The 25,986-nt window shown below is 37.6% G+C and overlaps 1 protein-coding gene across 2 annotated transcripts in view; it reads right to left on the bottom strand.

Annotated features, from left to right (window-relative positions):
- The window catches only part of FNDC3A (fibronectin type III domain containing 3A), a 198,360-nt gene that overhangs the window by 131,246 nt on the left and 41,128 nt on the right, over positions 1 to 25,986 (bottom strand). The window contains exon 2 of one of the 2 annotated variants that reach the window (XM_006879501.1): positions 22,813 to 22,950. In XM_006879501.1, coding sequence (XP_006879563.1) covers positions 22,813 to 22,911 — 99 coding nt within the window. In that variant the 5' untranslated portion in view covers positions 22,912 to 22,950. Of the gene's footprint in view, positions 1 to 22,812; positions 22,961 to 25,986 lie in introns of those variants that run through there. The other variant, XM_006879500.1, reaches the window with a different exon arrangement.

The following is a 25,986-nucleotide window of genomic DNA, read 5'->3' as shown; positions in this document are numbered from 1 at the left end:
CCTTTCTTTGGGATAATCTCTTCCAGTCAGTTGGCCAAGTGGTCGTTGTCCAGATTTCTTGGCACAACTTGGTGAGCACGTCCAGGGCAGCATCTGTTAAAGACACTAATTCTTAAAAATGTTTACCTAACGAGAACTGAGGCACAAACTGAGATTTGTAGACCAGTGTTCATAGCAGCATTATTCACCATTGCAAGAACATGGAAACAGACCAAGTGTCCAATAACAAAGAATGGGTTGAGGAATTATGGTACATTCACACAATGGAATACAGTGTATCATTCAGGAGGAGTGATTCTGTAAATTATTGCCGAATTTGGGAGTGATTGGGGAGCATTATGCTGAGTAAACTAACTCAGTCCCACAAGGGTAAATATTGTATAAAACCATTATTGTAGAATGAGTATAGGATCCAAGAGGGGTGGGAAAGGTTGGAATCAGAGGGATGAGGATTTGCAGGGGGAGGGTAGATTAATCATAGGATTGTACAATTTCATGGGTGGGTGGGGGAAATGGAAAGAATTTGTTCTTGAAAACAAAGTATTCAAATTTTGTAAATAAACTAGTAAAACAAATATTTACCTATATTTTAGGGAAAAAACCTGTAATATTAAATAATTGACAAAAGAGAAAAATGTTTATAAATGTCATTAGTTTTGTAGTTACAATTATTCCTCCTCTTTGCCCAGAAGGGCATATGATTTACATTCTTAAATGTAATAGTAAGTTAGTTATGAAAATAAAATAGGTAATTTACATTTCTACTTCTGAATCTCAGTAGAAGTTTCAACATATCAAGATCAACCCCAAATTTAAAGGACTTAAAGTTTTTCTAAAAGTACAAATGCATTCTGTAACCTGTGGCAAAATTATACTAAACAAACAAATAAACATACAATTTACTTTAATGGCTAACACTGCACCCCCTGCCTCCCACAGGTTAGGGACAGTAACTCAGTTAGGAGTAGAAGATTCCTCTGACTAAAATGTTTGCTGTCTGCCTCAGGAAATGTAAGCCATCCCACATCACAATAACGCAGTTCCTTAAAGCTGTTTATCAGATCAACTTGCTGAAGCAAATTCTGAGTCTGCACAGAACTGCCCACTGGGACCGAGAGCTGTCTTAGACGTTTACTCTAACACTAAAGTCCTGTGCCCACATGAAGAAGCCATGAGTAGTGTACACAAACTCATTCCATTTGCAATACACTACATGAGAGCTACATCATTTGACCTCCCCCTTAATGAATAGTCACCACCATTCCCCCAATAGTCCTAAAAACCTCAGCATAATCCTGTGCAGCAGAGACCATGATTCCAGAAGTATGAAGCCTGCCAATTTGTAAACTGCCTCTGGAGTATTTTTTGGGGGGAGAACCGCCCCTTTTGAGACTGACTGGAATATCTAGTGGTACCAGAGGTACTCTTTGCTACTTGCACCAGGGTGCCAATTTACTAAGGATAAGAGCAGTAATAAATGGGGAAACTCTTTGGGACTTACAGTCTAGAATAACCACTTGTTATGCATCAGAGGGTTGGACAATGACTAGGAAGGACAGAAGGAGAACTGAGGCCTTTGAACTGTGGTGCTGGAGAAGAGTATTGAATGTACCATGGACTGCCAAGAAAACAAACAGATTCAGCCTGGGAAGGGTTAAACCAGGCTGCTCCTTGGAGGCAAGGATTCTGGGGCTTTGTCTGACATACTTTGGACATGCTGTAAGGAAGGACAGGTCCTTGGAGAGGGACATCATGCTTGGGAGGGTAGAGGGACAGCACAGGAGGGGAAGGCCCTCTATGAGGTGGATTGATTCGCTGACTGGGGTAATCGGGATGGGTGTGTCAGAGGCAGTGCGGTTGGCGCAGGATAGAGCAGGGTTTAGGGCTGTTGTACATAGGGTCGCTATGAGTCACAAGCGACTCGACGGCACATAACAACAACAACAACAACAACATACTTTTAACAGTGTAGTTCCCCAACAAATGGTTGAAGACCTTTAATTTGATATACAAAGAGCTGTCAGTGATGAGCAAATAAGTTAATGCAGGAGATGTGTGTAGAACAACACAAAAGCTCAGTTGCTATTGAGCTGGTAACAACTCGGGGGACCCTAAATGTACAGAGTAGAACTGTACTCCACAGAGCGAGCTCTATTGTTTCCAATCTGGTAGCCCAATAGTCCAGAGCTTCACCTTCATTTCTTATCTACTCTTTTCTAGCTTGACAGTTTGGAACCCTGCAAACCGACATTTCCTAAAATAAGGCTTTTCATTCTCTGATTGCTTAGCCTGTGAACAAAGAATTTATCTTTTAGGAAATTATAATCATCTATCAAGAGTCTGACCCTCTAAAACAGTTCCAGTATTTCTACTCTGGGGCTCAACACAATTTGTATGCATTTCTATTACAACACTTAGCACCTAACTGTTTCAATTCAGTGTTTATACCTTGTACCACCACTCTAACATAAACTCTTCACAACAGTCTAATTTATTTTCATACTTTCAGGAGCTGTTAAGGATGCATTCACAAAAACAGAGGTTGAATAAATGTATGCTGAATTCACTAATGTCTGTTACTAAAAGACTTCTAAATCTCTACCTTAGATTTCTAGACCAGTACTACTCAACAGAAATTTTTCTCATGCTGGAAATGTTCTTTATTTGCATGGTGCATGGGGCCAAGGAGAATGAGGAAATGAATTTGTAATTTTAGTTTGGTGTAGACAGTCAAGTCTGGTTAGTGACTACCATGCCAGATGGTGTAGTTCTAGACTTATCTGGCTCTAGGATTACATTTCCAACTACTTTGTATCTACCTTGATAAACTGCAGGTACTTCATTCAATTACATAATTTGAACCTATTTCATTCAAACATACAATCTCATAAACAAGTCTGAATTATGTGTAAAGTGTTACTAAACTGACTTGTTAAAAAAACTTTAAATCAATCTTTACTTGCATTTAGCTAGCTAGATCTTACCAATCTGAAGATAGGCTAGCTGGTAATACTTCAGCTGACAGTAAGTGCACTTGTGCACCTTCTCCCAGCTGGGGATTAATGTCTATAAATAAAAGAAAAATAATTATCAAATTTATAAACCTGAGGTTTATTTAAGCTCTACAAAGAATAATTTGCAAACTGAAAATATGCAGTACACAAACTGAGACCTGCCAACACATTTAATTAATTTATTTCAGCACTATTTAAGAACAACTATTATGTCAGTGGACGCTCTGGTAGCCTCCTGGGTAAGAAGTTGAGCTGCAAACCCAAAGGAAAGAGGTTCAAATCCCCCAGCTGCTCCATAAGAAAAAGAGGGGCAATCTCCTGTGTGATGTATAGCCTTTGAAAACTGGCTTGGAGGGTCAGCTATAAGTAAGGTTCTGAGTTGATGGCATATGACAACAACTCTATATGCTAACTATTATTTAAGGAGTCGGGGATACAATGATCAACCAGAGCCAATTACAGTTAGTAACAACACATATATAAAGTACAATAAGCAGTAGTATCAATTAGAAAACACACACTTTTTTTCCTGTTAAGGTTCATGGGTCTCTTTATAACTGTTTTCACAGACATAAAAGCATGTTGAGGAGGGGGGGAGGAGAAGGAACTGGAGATAGACAATTCTTCCACTAAATTCTACTCTTTAGTGGACATGCAATTATAGGCAAATGATTTAAACCTTGTGAAATTTAGTTTTCTATTCTAAAGTCAGAGTTCTGGTGACTTAGCGGTAAGGAGTTGCTCTACCAAATCAAAGTCAAGTGATTAATAACCACCAGTTCCTCCAAGAAAGAGGGACAACCCCCAAGGATAAACCCTCCCATGCAATTTATAGCATTTGGAAACCTGCTGGAGGCTCAGCTATGAGTCAGTTCTAAGTCAATGGCATACAATAAAAAAAGAATAATTTCTAAAATGAAAGTAAGACAAAAATACAACTGTATTTTTGGAGGATATACTACATACAAAATCCTGGCATACCGCAGATCCTAAAAAAAAAAATTTCTTTCAAATATAGTACAGAAAAAAAACCCAGTTACTCATCCAAATTATATGGAACACTTCATTTTCAGACAATGGCAGGTAAATAAGGCCATATTCTACATATGCAAACATAGTCAATGTATTCACAGATGTGTACAGAGAGGGGTATGTATAAACATTTAAATAAAATAAACTAGTAAAACAGAGCAGTTACAAAGAATCCACAATTTTTAACTTTATGACAAAATTAAAAAATATTATCAGTCTAGCTGGTACAATCAGTCTACTGCCTTTGAAAATCAGCTGGAGGGTCAGTTATGGGCTAGCTTTGACTCGGTACACCACCACCACCACAACATAGGACAAAATGATTATATTTAAAAACAATTTACATATTTAAAGTATTTAGAGTGAACCCTGGCAATTCAGTGGTAAGTAGCTGAAACGACCACCTGCTCTGCAGATACAAGATGGGCAATCTCACACAATGTATAGCCTCTGAAAACACTAGAGAGTTAGCTTTGAGTTGGCTCTGACTTGAAGGTTCATAACAATAGCAATAACAAACAAGCAGTGTTCTAATACTTTAACTAGAAAATTAAGATTATTCTGGTTTTTTTAAACTAAGTTATTTTTTTAAAATACAGATTACTGCAGACTTAATGGCTCAGTGGTAAGGAGTTGTGATGCTAATCCAAAGACAAGAAGTTCAAATCTATCAGCTGCTCCAAGAGAGAAAGGTGGGAAATCTTCTCCTGTGTGATTTACATCGGCTGAAAAACCATGAGTGTCAGCTATGAGTTTATTCCAATTTGACGGCACATAACCATAACAAGCATAGAATGATATAATTATTCTAGGAAAACAACAATCTGTGAATTAAGTTATCTTAAAACTGGGAAGTTGGTACCTTTCGCTCCCTACTGCAGTCTGTAATTTTTTTCTCTTTAAGTACTATGATCTTATTCTCTTAACACATAATTAGTACATAAACGTTAAATATAAATGAAGAAATTTGAAGTGTTAAGACAAATGCGCTTATCTATCACAGCAAGTCCCAAAATTTTAGCACTGTACTTACTGTTGCTTGCATCGAGTTTCTAATTCAACTGCTGTTACATCTATAAAGAAGGCTGCTAGAAGATTCAATAGTTTTTGTCTTAGATGTTCCTTGCAAATAGGAGGACCTCAGATCACTTGTATTCTAATCAACCATTACAAACTCCAGGCAACGCTGTATCTTATAGTTATCCAGTGAAAATATATTTAGAGCAAGAATAGTAAAGGTACAATAAACTATGAGTATACACTTCAATATCGACTTCTAACCTCACTTTCTATTAAATTAGCCAATATACAGTAAGCTTCCTGCTGTACATGAATGTATCATGTTACCATGGCAACTAAACAAAGAACTGCAGTAGCATCTGCTTCTGAATCATCCAACATCAGTCAACAGGTTAGAATTTAAGAGGATACTGCTTCCAAACACATTCTATTTTAAAGTCTCAGTTTTAATTTAATTATATTTTAGTTTTGTGATCACAGAATACCTCATTATATTTACAGGTAATATATACTCCACAGAAAAACATGTATGAAAGAGGAGTGATCAGTATGTAAATAAGTTACCATCATATATTTAAAAATATTAACCTAGCAATTGCTTTACTTGTGGAATCAAGTTCGCAAAGTTAAGCTGTTTTTCAAAGAAAGATTGGTAATACTTAAGTCTCCTAACATTTCTGTATTAACAATTACACTTAAATTATATCAAATATACACTGAAAAATTCAGATAATTTTAATAATTTTTAATTAGCAAACTTTTTTTATGCTGTAAGTTTTATGCTTTTAAAGTGTACAACTGAGTGTTTTTTTAGCATACATGTCTACTATCTAATTCCAGAATTTTTCTATTTGAAAAAGAAGTTCATACTCATTAACATTCTCCATTCTCTTGTTTCCCAACCTCTGAAAACTACTAACTTTTTTCTTTAGGACCTTCCTTTGGGTTAATTTAATTGCTACCTAATGACAAGAGATTTTAAGTCTTGAACCACAACATTTCTTTCTCAGCCTTTGAAAAAGGGTTATCTGCATCTGCTTAAGTATAATTCAAGGCTCTAGCAGGAGTTTAAAACTCTACCTTTTTCATCAATTCTGCCTGTGCAGAGTTTCAAGTCAGCCAGAGTTAAGAAAGTAGGGTATTCTGAGCTCTTTTGGGTACTGTGAATAAGACCAGCATAAAACCACTGTACATATATATGGTCTTCTTAACTCCCAAGAATATATCAGTCCATGGAGAAAGAACGACATCATGCTGAGAAGGGGAGGGTCAGTGCAGAAGAGTAAGACCTTAGATGTGATGGATTGACAGTGAGTATGGCAATGGAGGCATGTGTGTCAGAGATGGCGAGGCGGGTTTGGATAGGGCAAGGTTCAGAGCCACTGTTCATAGGATCGATAGGAGTCTTAGTCAACAGCACATTAACAGCAAATATATCTATATATTCAAACTCACTGCTGTTAAACTGTTAAATGGTTTCTGACTCATAGTGACCATTCACCATGTTTCTTAAATTGTAAGGAGACTGTGTATCTTTATCTTTCTCCCTGGGAAAATCTGATGGATTAAAACTACCAGAGATGTAAAGCCTTTAGGTTAGCATTGAAACTCAGTAAGATGAACTACGCCCTGAGAACTCCTGTGTATTTATGTGTACGTACGTGTGTACACACACACACACACACACACACACACACACAGAGCCTTCCTTGGTTTTGCTTCTCTAGAGAATCCACAGTAAGTAAGACATTTACTTGAGAAAATAGCTTTTATTTAAATAGAAACAATAGATTCAGGGGTTCATCCTAGCCTTCAAAAAGTCTAGAGTCCATGGTAATCTGAAATTTTGTTCTGCATCTCCCCTCATTTTATCTATATTCGTCTACAGACTCTTTTATTGACATGTGTAGTAATGCTTATATGCCACCATTTGTCTGTCAGTTTACCATACTGTAGTGAAAGACACAGTATGTCAAATACCAGCAGGGTTACCCATGGTCAACTGGTTTCAGTAACGCTTACAGACTCAGAAAGACTAGGAATCAAGACTAGCAACCCACTTCTGAAATAATGGGCCCTCAAACCCCTGCAATAATAACAAAATTCAACAAGGTAGAAAAGAACAAATGCTAGCAAGGTTGTGGAGAGATTGGAACTTTTATCCACCGCTGGAGGAAGTGAAAATGGTACAACTACTACAGAAGGCAGACTGGCGCTTTCTCAAAAAGTTGGAAATAGAAACACCATTCGACCCAGTAATTCCACTGCTGGCAACATACTCTAAACAAACCAGAGCCGTGACTCAAACAGATTTATGCACATCCATGTTTACTGCTGTGTAATTCATAATAGCAAAAAGATGGACGTATCCAAGTGCCCATCAACAAACGAATGGATAGGAAAAACTATGGTACAGTTACACAATGCAATATGATGCAGCACTGTAAAACAATAAACTCATAAAACATGATACAACATGAGTGACCCTGGAGGACATTATGCTGAGTGAACTCTCAGTCACAAAAGGACAAATACTATATAACATTGCTGTTATAAAACAGGACTGTCATGAGATGGAGAAAATAGGAAAAGAGTGGACAGACAATGAACACTGTACTGGAATAGATGAGCGGAAGAATGTCTGAAAGGAATATGTGATTAAGCACTTTATGTATGACAACAATCTGGAACACTCTGCATTGCAAAGTGGACCAGGGAGGGAGTAGGGTGAGAGAGGGAAGAAAATGTACAACAGTTAATGAACAACAATTTTTATAAAGCCCAACAATAAAAAGAAAATATGAAAAAATATTTCAAAAGGCAGCTCAAGATGACCAAGTATTACAACAAAATGTACACAGAGCTAGAAAAAAGAGAAGAACACACGTGACATTTATCAAGCTGAAAGAACTGAAGAACAAATTCAACCCTTGAGTTGCAATATGGAGGGATGCTATGGACAAAATATTTAATGATGCAGACATTAAAAGAAAATACAAGGAATACAGAGAGTCACTGTACCACAACGAATTAGCTGATGCTGAATCATTATCAAGAACTACTGGTAATGAAGGAGGGAGTTCAAGCTCCACTGTAATTATTGCCAAAGAAAAGACTACAATCCACCTTGAGTTGGTTTTGTGTATGGTGTGAAATGTGGATCCTGTTTCAGCTTTCTGCAGGTCGCAGTCTAGTTTTGCCAGTTCTATTTGTTGAAGAGGTTCTCATTTCCCCGTTTTATTTTTGTAAAAATAAAAGGATAACTAGTTAAACATGTATGGGGACTCATGGGGGGAAAGGTGGAAGTGGAGCAGAGAGGATGGGTAGGGGCAAAACCACAAGGGTTGCACACTTTAGTGGGTGGAGGGAAGGGTGAAGGAGATGGGAAGGATCCAGCAGGGCCCTGAAATGAGTGGGTAATGATGGGCAAGGTCCAACTGAAATTTAATTTATAAAACAATATACATGGGACTGACTGTGTGAAACACAATATGAATGAAGAATAGTATAAAACACAATGTATTCAAACTTTTAAATCAAACCAACATAAAATAAAAAATAAGACTCCAGGGCTAAATGGGATACCAACTGAGACATTCAGAAAACAGATGAAACCCTGAACATACACGCTCATCCGTGCCAAGAAACTTGGAACTGATCAACTGATGAGAAGGGATGCCTGTTTGTGCCCATTCCTCAAAAAGGGCTAACAGAAGGTAAAATTTATCCAACTATTATCAAGTATCATTTGCAAATAAAATCTTGTTAATGTTTACTAAAAACACAGCTAGAGCATAATATGGACAGGGAATCGCCAGAAATTCAAGCTGGCTTCATAAGAGGTAGTGGAACCAGGAATATTATTGTTAATGACAAAGAAACCTTGGTAGAAAGTAAAGAATACCAAAAAGATGTTTATTTTTCATCTCGCAGGAGTGGCATCCATTTCCCAAACATGCCTCCAGAAATGCTATAAACTTTGATAAATGTAGATAGCTCTAGAGGGGCTTCGAGACTTTTGTTCATAGGGTCGCTATAAGTAGTGCTTGACTTGAAGGCAATCAACAACAACAACTACTATGAGTAATATTAATCTCTGTGGATCATAACAAATTATGAATAGTACTGATGCGAATGAGAATTTTAGAGTAATTGTGTTCATGTGGAAGTTACACATAGATATGCAGCTTTTCAAACAGAATAAGGGATAGTACATGGTTTAAAAGCTGAAAGATGCCAAGGCTGTATCCTTTACCATACTTTAATTTTCATGCTGAGCTAATAATTCAAGAAGCTTGATTATATTAAGAAAAATATTACCTAAGAATTGGAAGAAAACACATTAACAACCTAAGTAAATGACACAATTTATTACTTGAAGACGACTCTAATCACTTATTGAAGATAAAAGACTACAGCTTTCACTGGGGAGGAAGGAAGGAAGAGAAAAAATGCAACAATGAATCAATGGAAATCCAAAATCTCTGTTAATGTTCATTAAAATTAATTTTTAAAAAAAGACTACAGCTTTCAGTATTGATTGATTACATTGCAAAATCACACTAACAAAACCTCTCACAATGTGACCAAAAGGCAACAAAATGATAGATGGAGAAAAAGTACTGGGGTTGTCAAAGATTTTAATTTTGTTCATCCATAATAAACACCTATATACAGCAGCAGTAGCCAAGAAATCAGAAGATATTTTACAGTGTTGTCACCATTTGTTTCACAGATGTTTTATCTGCTGTCAAGGACCTCTGTAAAGTACTGAAGAGCAAAGGTACCATTTTAAAGACTAAATTTTAAAGATGTCATTTTAAAGAATAGATTTCACCTGATCCGAGCCATAGCATTCTCAAATACTTTGCATGCAAGTAAGTCTGACAATGAATAAGGAAGGCCTCTGAAGAACTGATTCAGAGTGTTCCTTGGAGGCAAAGATGATAAAACTTGGTCTCCCAAACTTCAAGTATGTATTTCTTGGACATCATGCTTGGAAAAGTGGAAGACTGTCAAGCAGGTGGACTGCCAAAGTGACTGGAACATTGTGTATCAGGAAAAGTGAGGATGGCACAGGATAGGATAGTTTTCAGAACTGTTGTTCACAGGGTTGTGAGGGAACGTACTCAATTCAATGACATCTCTCTCTCTCTGTCTCTCCTCAAGTAGTGTAGTCACTAGCAAGTTTCCTGCTAACCCAAATGCCATACATTTCTGGTGACTCACCTCTACCAGTGGCCCTATGTGAAAAGATTGACAATCTTCTCTCCTTATGATTTACAGCCTCATAACTTGATGGAAGTTGGTTAGAATACTGAATTACCAAAAACACAAATTTACTTTGGAGAAAGTACAACCAGTGTACTCCTGGAGGCAAAGATGGTGAAAATTCATTTGGCATACTTTGGGCTTATTGCCAGGAGGCTTATTTGTCAGTCAGTGAAAAAGACAGTATAGTTGGAAAAATAGAGGGTCAGCAAAAGAGAAAACCTTCAATGAGAAAAACTGACACTGTGACAAAAACAACAGGTTTGAGCATGATTGTGAGGAAGTTACTGGATAGGGTAAGGTTTCAGTCTGTTGACTGAGTCACAATGTATTGAGGTCAAGTTGCTAGAACATAGTAACAATGAGTACAAGAAATGACATCTACCCTGAAGATTTGATGTGAGAGTGTGTGAGGACATACACCTATACACATGCATGCATGCGCGCGCGCGTGCGCACACACGCACACACTTTAAGGCAATATATGGAAAGTGATTTTTCTTATCATTGTCTTAGAAAGAAATTATTGTTGCTGATAGGTCCTCCTGAGTTGACTAAGACTCACAATGACCCTGTGAACAACATATCTGAATCTTGCTTTATCCTGCACCAACCTTATGACCACTCATGTCACACTCGAGTCCACTGTGGTAGTTATTGCATTAATTCACTTCATTGAGGGTCATTTTTTCTTTCACCAGCCACTATCTTTCCCAGCATGATGCTTCCTTCGAAAGGCTAGTTCTTTTTTAAAATATGCCCAAAGTGAGTGAGACATGTTTCACTATTCTTGCCTTTAAGGAGCACTCTAGTTGTATTCCCTTCAAGACAAACATCCTTTTTCTTTTGGCAGTCCATAATCTTCATCCACACCTTTAATTCAGAGGCATCTATTCTTGTTGTTATGTGCCATCGAGTTGCTTGCAACTCATAGCGACCCTATGTACAACAGCCCTAAACTCTGCTCTGTCCTGTGTCAATCGCACTGTCTCTGACACTCCCATCCAGATTATCCCAGTCACTGAAACAATCCACCTCATAGAGGGCCTTCCCCTCCTGCGCTGTCCCTCCACCACCTCCCAAGCATGATGTCCTTCTCCAAGGACCAGTCTCTCCTCACAACATGTCCAAAGTATGCTAGACGGAGCCTCAGAATCCTTGCCTCCAAGGAGCCACCCAGTTTAACCCTTTCCAGGACAAATCTGTTTGTTTTCCTAGCAGTCCATGGTATTCTCAATACTCTTCTCCAGCACCACAGCTCAAAGGCATCAATTCTCCTTCTATCCTCTTTGGTCATTGTCCAACTCTCTGATGCATAACAAGTGATTGCAAAGACCATGGCCTGTATCAGACGCACCTTAGTCTCCAGAGAGACACCACTGCTCTTCAGCACTTACTTTGGAGAGGTCCCTAACAGCAGACTTTCCCATGGCAATGCACCTTTTCATTTCCTGGCTGCTGGTGCCAAGACTGTTGACTGTGGAGCCAAGTAAACTAAAGCTGCGTACACTCTCAATCTCTTCACCATCCATCCTGATGCTGCCAATTGGTCCAGTGGTGAGAATCTTTGTCTTCTTGACATTGAGCCTCAATCCATATTGGAGGCTGCAGTCCTTGACCCTCTGCAGCAGGTGCTTCAGATCCTCTTCAGTTTCAGCAAGCAGGGTTGTGTCATTCGCGTAACGCAGGTTGTTGATAAATCGTCCACCAATCTTGACCCCACATTTCTCCTCATAGAACCCAGCCTCCCGGATAATCTGTTCTGCATATAGGTTGAAAAGGTACGGAGATAGGATGCATCCCTGGTGTACGCCCCTCCCAACCATGCTGTGTTCCCTTGCTCTGTCCTGACGACTGCCTCCTGGTCCAAGTATAAGTTTTGCATTAGAATGATCAAGTGTTCTGGGATTTCTATTCTTCTCAGAGTCAGCCACAGTTTGTTATGATCCACAAAGTCAAATTCCTTTGCATAGTCAATGAAACACAGATAGACATTCCTCTGGTATTGCCTGCTTTCAGCTAAGATCCATCTAACATCAGCTACAATATCCCTAGTACCACGACCCCTTCTAAACCCAGCCTGGACTTCTGGTAGTTCTCTGTTGATGTGCTGTTCCAGTCATTTTTGGATAATCTTCAGTAAAATCTTGCTTGCATGTGAAATCAGTGAAATTGTTCTGTAGTTTCCACATTCTGTTGCGTCACCTTTCTTTGGGATAGGAACAAATATAGATCTATTCTTCTTAGGTCTTTCTTATTCACTGTCCAACTTTCAGATGCACAGGAAGCCAGCGAAAATATTATGGCTTGGATCAAATCTACTTTAGTCTTTAACATCCCTGCTTTTTAACTCTTTGGAGAGGTCTTTGAAACAGATTTCCCCCATGTAACATGTCTTCTGATTATTTGACTGTTGCTTTCATTGGTGTTGACTGTGGATCCAAGTAAAATGAAATCACTGACAAAGTCAATCTTTTCTCCATCAGTCATGATGTTGCCTATTGTTCCAGTAGTGAGATTTCTGTTTTCTTGATGCTGTCACGCTAAGAAAAAAATTGCTGTTGTTGTTAAATGCTAGAGTCAAGTATGACTTATGGACTCTATGAACAAAAAACCTGACTCCTGTCCTATCCTGAGCCGTTAGTACATTTGAAATAATGTGTTTTATTTTTCCAAGCTTTCAGCATGGCTATCAATCATACAGTATGTTTTCTTCTTGGGAAATGTCTGAAAAAAAAAGACTTATTATTATAGATAACAAAGATCCATTTCAGTGTACCATATGAATATGCAAACATACTACTGACTGCTTAATAGTCTATATGATGCAGAAATTGACCTTTTAAAATTAAAACAGCTACATCTTACCCCAGCAGCAACATAAAAGTTTATTAAGATAGCAAACAAATGCTGGCAAGGATATGGAGATACGCGTACTCTCATACATAGCTGGTAGCAATATAAATGGTACCATCACTATGGAAAACAGTTTGGTGCCTCCTTTGAGAACTGGGGATAGAAATACTCTCTGATCCAAGAATTAATTCCACTACTAATTATATATCCCAAAGAAATAAGAATTGCAACACAAGAGATATGCACATCCATGTTCATTGCAATGTAGTATTTACAAAAGCAAAGACATGGAAACAGCTATGTGTTTATCAATGGACAAATGGATAAGCCATAGTATATATTCAGTCCTGGTGGAATACTTTGTAGAGAGTTGTGTTGTTACCTGAAAGGTGGTTTAAATCCACCAGCAGCTCTGAGGGAGAATACTGGTAATCTCCTCTCACGAGATTCATAGCCTCTGAAAACCAGCTATGAGTAGCTTCTGACTGGGCATTGATGACTATGACTTCTGACTTTTCAGTATATTCACACAACTGAGTGTTATGCAACACTAAATAACAAAAAAGAATTCACAGAAACACTATGTAACATAAATACATCTAGAGGGCATTATGCTGAGTGAAATAAGTCACAGAAAAACAAATACTGTATGTTCGTCTAGTAGTAAGGAGTTGGGCTGCAAAGCCAAATTAAAGCAGTTCAAATCCATCAGCTGCTCTACAGGACAAAGATGGGCAATCTTCTCTCATACAGTTTACAGCCTCTGAAAACCTGCTAAAGTGCCAGCAATGCATCAGTTCCAACTGAAGGACACAAAACAATAACTGGAAAGGTTTATAAACTGACTCATTCTTGGACAGCTATCAGAGAGGGGAAGTTGCTCTGTGAGAAAGATGAGCAATCTCCTCCCGTGTGATTTTATAGCCTCTGGAAACCCACTGGATGGTCAGCTATGAGTTAATTCTGACTTGGGAGCACATAACACCACCACGAGATAAAGAGTGGTAGGAAAAGGAAAGCTTTCAACAAATGATGTTGAATTGCCTTGACTAGTATTGGTTATGTGGTTCCTGCATTAGTGGTATAAGCAGCCCTGGGAGCATAGTGCATTCATTATTTGCTGAGCTGTTACCACAAAGGATGGTTGTTCAATTCCACCACTGTCTCCCCAGGGAAAAGACGGGCAGTCTCCGCCTGAAACTTCAGATCCTGGCTGCTAGGAGCCAGACTTGAGAGCAAGGAGCTGAGTGACATCAATGATATCTATATGAAAAAAAATAATCAAGTTGGATTCACACCTGATTCAATAGAAAATCAACTCATTCCTGTTTTAGTATAGACATATTCAAAGTAAAACTATAGTTCCTAGAAGAAAATGTATGAGACTATATTCATGGTATTTATGCAGATAAGAGTTTCATAAAGAAGAAACAAAATATTGCCTTACACTGCAATGAGTCAGTGCTCAAGGTTTGGCTTCCCTAGCCCATTTCCTCTGGCCTTGCCATCCATCTGCTTTTTGCTCATCTGGGACAATGCTTCTCATCTGATCCAGTTGTCTCAACTCTGCCTGCCCTGCAAGCACATGGCCCACCTATAGCATCGACAGCTGCATCAGCCAGTTCTTACTCATACAAATGGGGAGTGCTAGTCTATCCACAAAGGGACTGGCCTGTCTTGCCAGTAAACTGAGCAGACTCTGGAGCAGAAAGAGGGACTCTCACCACCAGGAAAGAGAAAGAAATAGAGAATAAATTGTGCATCCTGCATAAGTCCAGCGAATCCTGCACCAAGGATTTTATCTTTCTATTAACAGAGAAGCTCTGTGGACTAAGAAATTGTATTCTGACATTAATTGAAAGCTCTCTAGACAGAGAGATTCTATCTTGCTGTTAACTGAGAAACTCTCTGAGGGACTGTATCTCACTGTTAACCTAAGCTGTCACCTATTGACTTTCCTAATAAACCCCATATCTGTGAGTATAGTTCTGTGTAGTCTATAAGAAGGTGTAGGAGTGTGGGAGACTATGTAAGACCTTGTGGGAATTAGTGCTGATGGGGACAGTGCCCCCTTGAGGAGTTAGCAGAGATGGGACTTGGTTGAATCCCGGCTGCCTTTCCTTGTTCTACATACCTCAAACAGTGGAAGAATAAATTTAGTATTAAAATTAAAAACTGTTCATCACAGCTATGAAGTAAAAAGAAAACCCAAAATGAGAAAATATTTATAGCAACAAAGGATAATTTGTAGCTTTAATATTAACTAAAGTTTTAATAAATCCAAAAAAGAAAAATAGCACTGTTCATATGAAGCTTCAACTAGAAACTACTCCAATATCTGTCAAAATGTATAACAGATAAATGGACATGCTGTGTGGTAAAGTGTAATTTATGTAAAATTTAAGAATATAGGCATATCTTAGGTTTGGCTCCAGTCACTAAAGCAATGTACACACCGCGATAGATAAAGTGACACTCACAAATTTGTTTGTTTCCCATGCACATAAAAGATATGCTTACAATATACTGGATGAAAAGTGACAAAAATTTTAAGAGTTAGGGGACTGCTACAGAGACAAAAGTGAAAACATTGGAAAAACAGCACCAGGAGGCTTGTTCAACACAGGGTTGCTACAAACCAGCAAGCTATTAAAAAATGGTATTATGTGCAAAGTGCAATAAAGTGAAGCACAATCAAATGAGGTATATACTAGTGGACAAAATAAAGTATTATTGCTTAGTGATGTTTTCTTTTATTATTATTATTATTATTAGTGTGTGTACATTCAAATCAGATCGGACTGGTACAGGAGGAGATTGTCCCTCCTTCTTCAGCAGAGCATCTGGTCTTAGTGATGTTTTCATGGATAAAACTTTAAGGGAAAGTCAAGAAACAATTATAAAAGTAGTAACCTATACAAAGATAAAGGTGCACTGTTCGAATTAACCAGCTCCACAGAAGACAGACAGGCAATCTCCTCCCCTGTGATGAGTAGCCTCTGAAAACCAACTGGAGGGTTGGCTATGGCTCCCTTTCTACTTGATGGGACACAACATCAACAATACAAGGTTTTAAGACTGTTAGCAATGTTCTCTCTTCATTTAGGCAGAATTTACATGGGCTTTAGAATGACAACATATGCTCTGATGGCTTAGTGATAAAGAATTTCACTGACAACCCAAAGGCATGCAGTTCGAATCCACTAGCTGCTCTGTGGGAGAAAGATGAACAATAACCTCCTGTGTGATTTATTGTCTCTGAAAACCTGCTTAAAGGGTCAGCTATGGACTGACTGGTTCTGACTCAACAGTACTCAACAATAACAACATATTTCTCTAATTCACATAATATCAATAGCAGAAAATGTGTAAGAAGTATGTAAAGTTTCCAAAATATTACAGATCACTTTATGATCTTGAGAAGGCAAAGCAAAGTATTATAATGGAATGTGCAAAGAGATGGAGTGGGGAAAATAAAAAAAAGGTAATAACTTGTTTGGCATTTCTCAAGTTCAAGCCTGAGTTGCAAGACTGAGAAACGCTATGAGAAAAATCTTAAATGATTCAGGAAGCATCAAAAGAAGATGGAAGGTATAGAGTCACTGTAGAAACAGAACTGGTCAACATTTGAAAAACTTCAGTAAGTAACATATGCTAAAGAGCCAATGGTGAAGAAGGAAAAATTTTAAGCTGCATTGAAAACATTGGCAAAAATAAGGCATCAGCAACTGATGGGATACCAATTAGCAAGTTTCAATTAACAGATGCAGCCCTGGAGGTGGTCACCAGTCTGTGCCAGGAAATTTGGAAGAGAGCTACCTAGCCAACTGACTGGAAGAGAGGCATATTTGTTCTCGAGCCCAAGAAAGGTGACCCAACAGAAAATGGAAATTATAAAACAATTATGACTAATATCACATGTAAGCAAAATACTGCTGAAGATCATGCAAAAACAGCTAGAAGAGTACACTGATAGAGAAGTGCCAGAAGGTTAGGCCTGGAATTAAAGACGATTCAGCACCAGGAATATCACTACTGAAGGATCTCAGCTGAAAGCAGAGAAGGTCAGAATATCTATTTGCTCTGTTGATTATGAAAAGACATTTGATTGTGTGGATCATAGCAAACTATGGTTCATACTGAGAAAAATGAGAATAGGAACAATTAATAATGCTTAGATTGTTCACGGCTTTAGTTTGCTTGGCTCCACAGTCAACACTCTTGACACCAGTAGCCAGGAAATTAAAAGACGTATTGCCATGGGAAAGTCTGCTGTAAGGGACCTTTCCAAAGTTCTGAAGAGCAATGGTGTCTCTTTGGAGACTAGGGTGCATCTGATACAGGCCCTGGTCTTTGCAATCACTTGTTATGCAGCAGAGAGTTGGACAATGACTAAAGACGATAGAAGGAGAATTGATGCCTTTGAGCTGTGGTGCTGGAGAAAAGTATTGAGGGTATTATGGATTGCTAGGAAAACAGATTCATCCTTGAGAGGGTTAAACCAGGCTGCTCTTTGGAGGCAAGGATTCTGAGGCTCTGTCTAACATACTCTGGACATGCTGTAAAGAGAGGGACATCATGCTTGGTAGGGTAGAAAGACAGCGCAGGCGAGGAAGGCCCTCTATGAGGTGGATTGATTCAGTGTCTGGGGTAATCGGGATGAGTGTGTCAGAGTCAGTGCGATTGGCCCAGGACAGAGCAGAATTTAGGGCTGTTGTACATAGGGTCGCTATGAGTTGCAAATGACTCGACAGCACATAACAACAACAACCTTTATTATGCAGATGATATAACCTTGCTTGCTGTAAGTGAGGAGGGCTTGAAGCACTTGCTGAAGATCAGACTACAACTTTCAAGATGGACTGGATTTCAACATCAAGAAAACAAAAATTATCATTCCTGGATGGATAGGTAAGTAACATCATGACAGATGGAAAAAGGGCTGAAACTGTCAATGATTTCATCCTACTTGGATCCACAATCAATGCACTTAATACTAGAAGTCAGAAGATCAGGAGATGTATTGCACTGGCAAAGTCTGCAGTCAGGGACTTCTCCAAATTATTGAGGAGCAACAATGTTAGTTTATGGACTAAGGTGTGCCGGATTCAGGCCATAGTCTTTTCAATCACTTGCTATGCTGCAAAGAGCTGGACAATGAAAAAGAATGACAGAAAAATTGATGCTTTTAAGCTGTGGTTTAGAGAAGAGTACTGTATATCCCATGAACTTTCAAAAGAACAAAGTTATGTCTTGGAGATGGTGCATCCCAAGTGCTCCTTGGAGACAAGTATACACTTTCATCTCGCAAACTTTGGGCATGTTACTAGGAGAAGCTATTCCTTGGAGAGGGTTATCATCTGGAAAGGTGCAGGGTTGGCAAAAGTGAGGAAGACAATGAGATGGATTAATATAGTGACAATGAAATTTCTTTCTGAGCATTTCTTTTGTGACATCTCGTAAATTCTGATATGCTGTATTGTCATTGTCATTTAGCTAAAAAGATTTTTTATGTCCAAGATTTTTTCCCCTTTTATCCATGTGTTATCTAGATACGTGCTGTCAGATCTCCAAATATTCTGAGATTTTCTAGCCAGCTTTCTGATACTGATTTAATTTCATTGAAGTTTAAGATGATAGTTTATATGATTTCTGTTCTTTTAAATTTTTTATTAAGTTTGAAGAAATTCAATCAATGATTTAATATATTCCAAAAAAAGAAAGTACCAGGTCCAGATGGTTTCACTGATAAGTTTCTTAAGATAATTAAGGAAGGAATAATATAAAATCTCTACACTTTATGCTACAAGACAGAGAAGGAACACGTCTTCATTAATTCTATGAAACTAACATTATTCTAACAGTAAGAACAGATAAAGACATTATAAGAGAGGAAAATTACATATCAAAATTTCTTACAGACATAGTTGTATATTTTGTCTAAAAAATATTGTGAAATTAAATATGTTGTTGTTAATTGGCTTCAAGTTGAGCACGACTCATAGCGACACTCTGAACAAAACACCTGAAGTCCCTCTAGACCTATTGACATTTATCAGAGTTGACAGTTTCCAGAGGCATGTTATTTAGGAAGTGGATGCCACTCCTGTATGCATAAGAAGAGGTATCCACAATGACAGAGTGGATTTATTTAAAGTATGCAAGCTGATCAACATTTAAAAGGCAATTAATACAATGTACCATATTAAAACAGGCCAAACAGGACAGACAAGTCAATGGAAAAAGGAACATTTCCCTCCAACAATGGCATGGAAACAACTGGAATTAATATGACCCCCCAAAAGGAAAAATTTAAGAGACAGAACTTACAACTTTCATAAAAATTAACTCAAAATGACCATATCCTTAAATTATAAAACACAAAACTCTAAATCTCTTAGAATACAGGTAAAAAAATCTCGGTGAACTTAAGTATGGATGCTTTTTAGATACAATACCAAAAGCACGATCCATAAAAAAAATAATAAGATGATTATATTAAAATTAAAACTTCTCTAAAAAGGCACTACTAAGAAAAAGGATGAGACTCATGTATGAAGCAGTTGGATTCTGGAGGGTGGGTTCTCTTGATTTAGTTGAAATTTGGCTGTAAACTGGTCAAATTTTTTTTTTAAATTTCATTCACAATCTTATGTAAGCTGATTGGTCACCTGGATTTATTTAACAATCAGCTGCAGGCTGGAAGCCTCTTCTTTAGGTCAATCACGACTTGACAACACTTAATAACAACAACAACAAGAGAAAAGAAAACCAAATTAAGTATTTGTAAAACACAACTCCAATAAAGATATCATTTAAAATACACAAAGAATTCTTGAAATTAAGACATAATAGAAACACCCTAATAATCCTGCATTAAAACATACTCTTCTTGTTGTTGTTGTGTACCATTAAGTCAGAAGTGACCCATAGCTGACCCTCTGGCTGGCTTTCAGAGGTAGTTAACTGCACTGGAGGAGACTGCCCATCTTTCATCCATGGAGTAGCTGGTGGATTTGAACTGCATGCCTCTGGGATTGCAGCGCAGTTTCTTACCATTAGGCCACTAGAGCTCCCTATCCCAAATCCTCCATTGGATTGCTGAGGCTATACATCTTTGTAGGAGCAGACTGCCCACCTTTCTGTCATCAAGTGGCTGGAGGATTTGAACCAGTGATCTTTGGTTAACAATCTAACACCTAATGCACTGCACATCACAAATAACTGCACCCATAGGTATATTTGAATTGAAGAGAGATATATATGTCTTTGTAAACACTTGCACACAAGTGTTTGTTATTATTGGCTTCACTGCCAATAAGTCAGTTCTGACTCACAGTGATGCCTCCTCAGATTTCTGAGGCTGTAGGCTATAATCCTTTATAGGAAGAGACTTCCCATCTTTTTCTCTTGGAATACCTGGCAGATTCAAACTGCTGACCTTTCAGTTATCAGGCCAGCAAGTAATGCATCACATTACTGACTCAGAGACTCCATTTGTGCAGGGTAGAATCACTTCATATGGCTTTCAAGACTGTAGCCTTTCAGAAGTAGATCACTAGGTCAGTTTTATGAGCTCAAATCCTCAAACCTTTAAGCTAATAGTTAAGCTTTTAATTGTTTCAATCACCTAGGTTCACTTCATTCTCATGGCTACAGCAATTCCTAAGAAATTCATTACATCTGTTTTATCGAGGACATATAATTAAAGAAGTTCAATAACTTTGATTATATCATCTAAATCAAACTTGAATCTACCAAGTCCCAGACTCTTCCATTAATCTTGTGCTCTTTCTAATTCAAACCATCTGCTATCTAGCATTCAAGGCTTTGATCCAACTCCACAACTCTGTTTTTATAAAAAACTGTCCTCTCCATTTACCTAATTTGATCATTCAAATCTCGTTCTGTTAGGACCTTGGTCTACCTTGTGCCATCCCTACCATTCCTGAAACACTTGAGGTAGTGCTACCACTTTTGTCAACTCCTCTTTCAGGGGGTCTTCTTCCCTTTCACTGACCCTTTTTTACGTTTCCAAGCATAATGTCCTTGTCCAAGGACTGGCCACTCTGAACAACGCACCCAAAAAATATGAGACAGTTCCATCATCTTTGCCTCTAGGGAGTACTATGATTTCACTTTCTATAGGACAGACCTGTTTGTTCTCTTGGCAGTCCATGGGATATTCAGTACTCTTATCTAATACCACAATTCAAAAGCATCAGTAGTTCTTCTGTCACCCTTAGTCACTGTCCAACTTTCAGATGCACAGCAAGCAACTGAAGACCACTGCTTGGATCAAGGACAACTTAAGCTTCAAACTGACAGTGAATACTCTTTAGTATTCTTGAGATGTCCCTGACAGCAATGCAAATGTAATATTTGTTGTTAGGTGTTGCTGAGTCAAGGACAACTCATAATGATCCTATGAACAACAAATCTAAAGCCTGTACCCCATGCCATCCCTATCATCTTTGACACACGTGAGCTCATTGCCAGTCAATGTAACAATGTATCAGGGGAGGGGTGTCTTCCTCTCTTTTGCTGACACCTCACCTTTCTAAGCATGAAGTCCTTTACCAAGGAATAGCCTTTCCTAGCAACATGCCTCAAGTATGTGAGATGATGCTTTGCCATGCTTGCCTCCAAGAAGCAACTCTGGGTTGCACCTAAACTAAGACATATCTGTTCTTTTGGCCTAAGTCACAGAACAGACTCATAAACAAAAATGTAGATGCTGAGTTTACAAAGTTACTAAATATAACTATTTTCTTAGTTTCCAAAAGGAGTGAGGAGCACAACCAACTGTGTGATCTTGAACAAGTTATTTAACTTTTTCAAAATTAATCTTATTACATCTGCAAAACAGAAACAGACCAGTATACTCACCTCACAGAAATGCTGCAAGAATTAAATGAGATCATATATACGAAGTTCTTAGCACAAAGTTTGTTACAGAATAAGCAAATTGCTCCTTCTCTTCCTCATTATTTATAATGTCCTTAGTCTTTGTTGCCTTATCTACAACACTAAACACTTAGTTGTGAAAATGAAGTACATTCATTGCCTGGTAAGTAATGGATTAATGCAACCCAGAAAGAACTACAAGTTTCAGTGTCTGAGATGAGAGAAAAAGAAAGTTTCAGGAGCTGTATAATTGCACTGGGTTGAGGAAATATGGTAAGAATAATATGGGGATAATGAATACAAAGTTTCATGACAATGAAATAGATGCAGTCATTTTTTCCTCTAATAATGATTTCGCAGTGTTTCAAAGTAATGGTTTACAGTAATTATTAATGTAAAAGGTTAAACTTTTTTTAAAAAAACTTCATGGATTAGACTACCCTGCTTACAATAAAACAAAAACAACTTTAGTAGCAACTAGACACACAAGGACTTTGACCATTTGTTACTGGGACATTTCAGAATTACTTCAAAAGAGACTTACTAATTTACAGTTCCAAAGCAAAATCAAAATCTGAATTTGGATTTTGACACATGAATTAATAGGAGGTTCACTATTATGAAGCTTCACTCTGTCTTAATTCACATTCTTTCGAAAGAAATACAAGTAAGTGTACTAGACATAAGGAAATAAACATTTTGGTATCCTTACCTGTTGTGTTCCATCTGCACTTACAATAGGGGCAGATAGAAGAGAAATATCACTACTTAAAATCTGAGTTGTATCCAGTAGTGGTGGATGTTCTGCCATTATCAATAAGACATTTATATACCGGATAACCCTTCAACTCTGAAAAACAAAAATATATAGCCATTTGTGTGTATATCCTTAAAATATGTTCAAATATATTTTTAAGATCCATACCAATCTTTAATATAAAGAAATATTCTTGACAACGGAAATTCCACTGTACTGTTGACTAGCTTAAAAAAAACAACTCAATAGCCTATATATTGAGTGTATTCATTAATCAACTTATCCAATAATGAATACAGTTAACTAAGCTATATTAAAGCTTATGTATCAGAAGCCACTATTTAAATTTCACGTCCATGTCTTTATGTCTATACAAAATGTACAGAATGTAACGAGGGAGCTCCAGTAGTCCACAGAAGCTGAGCTGCTAACCCAAAGGCAGCACTTTTCTGGCAGTTTGAATCTAGCAGCAATTCCAACGGAGAAATATGGGCAATCTACTCCCTTGCCATCTCAGAATCTCAGTGGAGGCTCAGCCATATGTCTGTTTCAACTCAAGGGCAATGAGTTTTTAACTTTAAGCTGAACATGAGGACAGGCAATAAAATATAACACCTGAAAACAAACAAACAAAAACACTTGAGACAGTCTTGGAGGTGACTCGCTGTCTCCCATAGCTGTGTAATAAAGTGCATTTATGGCAACTGCAAAAAAAAAAAAACAACACAAAAAACCTTGAGGTAGGCAGTTCTATCACTGATTTTTTTATAAGTAAAGAAGGTTCTCAATTTCCTTCATAACTCCATTCTTCACTTCATCATCAATGAGTTTTAATTAACTTAGAGCTAACGCTCCAAGCAGATTTTCAGGAAGCTATAAATCACATAGGTGGAGACTGCCCACCTTTATCTCATGGAGCCACTAGTGGACTTGAGCCATTAGAGAAAAGCTGCCTTTAGGTTAGTAGCACAACTCCCTACAGACTATGCCATCTGAGACAGAACCCTGTCAGTACCTAGGAACTACAAAGGAACTGGGATTTTTCACCAGCTTCACTGTTTTACCAGGTAAAACAAAAGAAAAAAATGTACTTAGTCTTAGGATAAGAATCTTCACGTTTTAAGCCCTGACATTAGTAACTCTATTATTCTGATAGTATTTTCAGTATACTTTTCAAATCTTTTCAGGAATTAAAACATGTATATTTTAAAGTATTTAACTGAAGATACAGTGTCATGTAGAAAAAGTAAAAGACTTGATATAATCAATGTGAGACTAGCACCCAACACAAGGTCACCAAACTAAATAAGCACAACTGATCAAAACGGTTTCTTGTCAAATCCATACTGGAAGACAATTTTGGATGTTTGGAGCACTTTATGATTCTTCAGTAAATGTCAAGATGCTTAACTTTTAAATGTTATTAAAAATTACCATAATTTAGTTTTAAATCCTAAATCTTTGTAAAAGCTGACAGAAATGGGATTTAATCTGGAAATAATTTCCTACATAAATATGTAAGAACTAATAAAATAAAAAAACAAACACACACAAAACCCTACATTTAGCACAGGGATCTCCTTTAAGGCTATAAAGAGAATATTTCATATTATCATTCTCATAAAAATATTTTTACATGCATAATATGTTTACAAATACAACTTGATTTATATTGCTATATTTCTTAAAGTCTAATAAAAGTGATTTTAAAAGCATCAGATTTTCTTCTGTGAAATATAGAAGCATTAGAAGATAGGATAGAGGCAAAGGGATCTCTTCCTTCTTGTATGCCACATAATTAAGAAAAAACCTTTTCAGGAAGCCAAAGAAGGTCAGCAAAGGAGAGGGAGACCCTCAATGAGACAGACTGGGTGTGCACGGGGCAGGGATTGTAAAGACTGCACATGGCAGGGCAAAGTTTTGATTCGTTGTTCAAAGGATTACTGTGAGTTGTAGCAGTAACAACTCAGGATTAACCAATATTTTTTATGTAATTAATTTTTAAAAATGAGTAAGTAAAAAAATAATTAGTATGTACTTTTTATTTTGCTACTGAGTTATAGTTATTCTTTTTCTTAAGAGCATAATGCTTATAGTAGGGTTTTTCCAGTAGTTAAGCAAAATTAATATTGTTGTGGTTATGAGGTTGAATATGAACAAATTTATAGCTGACTTACTAGTGGGTTTTGAGAAGCTGTAAAATGAACTGAAGGAGACTGCCCACCTTTCTCTCACAAAGCAGCTGATGGACTGAAACTGCCTGTCTCTTACGAATAGAGGCGAAGAGATGGAAAACAGAATCCGTGAAACAGAAGACAGAATTGTCACCACATATCTGACCAAGAAAAAAGCAGAATCAAAAAAGAAGGAAACAGAAGAAAACTTAAGAATAATGTGGGATACCATTAAAAGAAATAACATCTGCATCATTGGAATCCCAGAATGGGAAGAAGCAAGTAAAGGCACTGAAAAAGTTGTGGAAGAATTACTAGAGGAAAACTTTCCAGGCATAATGAAGAAGGACAGAATATATATTCAAGAAGCTCAGCGAATGCTATATAAAATAGACCCTAAAAGAAAAACACCAAGGCGTATCATTGTCAAATATGCTAGAACCAAAGATAAGGAGAAAATACTAAAAGCAATGAGAGAGAAACAAAGAGTAACCTATAAGGGAAAACAGTTAAGATTAACTGCTGATTTCTCAGTGGAAACCATGCGAGCAAGAAGAGAGTGGAATGGCATATATCGAACTCTTAAAGAACACAACTTTTAACCAAGAATACTGTATCCTGCAAAACTGTCCATCAAGTATGAAGGAGAGATCAAAATATTCCCAGAAATACAGAACCTAACAGAGTTCATAAAAATAAGACCAGCCTTATAGGAAATACTGAGAGACATCCTTCATACAGAGATGCCACAGAAAACAGGATGGACTAAAGTAGCAACAACACCAAAAAGAACTGAACAAAATGACAGCAATAAAACCCTACCTCTCAATAATTACACTGAACGTGAATGGTTTAATGCACCACTAAAGAGAAAAAGAGTGGAAGATTGGACAAAAAACCAAAATCCATCAATATGTTGTCTACAAGAGACACATCTGAAAAACGAAGATAAAGA

Source organism: Elephantulus edwardii, unplaced genomic scaffold, assembly GCF_000299155.1.
Source record: "Elephantulus edwardii isolate Elephantulus edwardi_28Jun2011 unplaced genomic scaffold, EleEdw1.0 scaffold00004, whole genome shotgun sequence".
NCBI lineage: Eukaryota > Metazoa > Chordata > Mammalia > Macroscelidea > Macroscelididae > Elephantulus > Elephantulus edwardii.
This window is presented reverse-complemented; position numbering and strand designations above follow the sequence as displayed.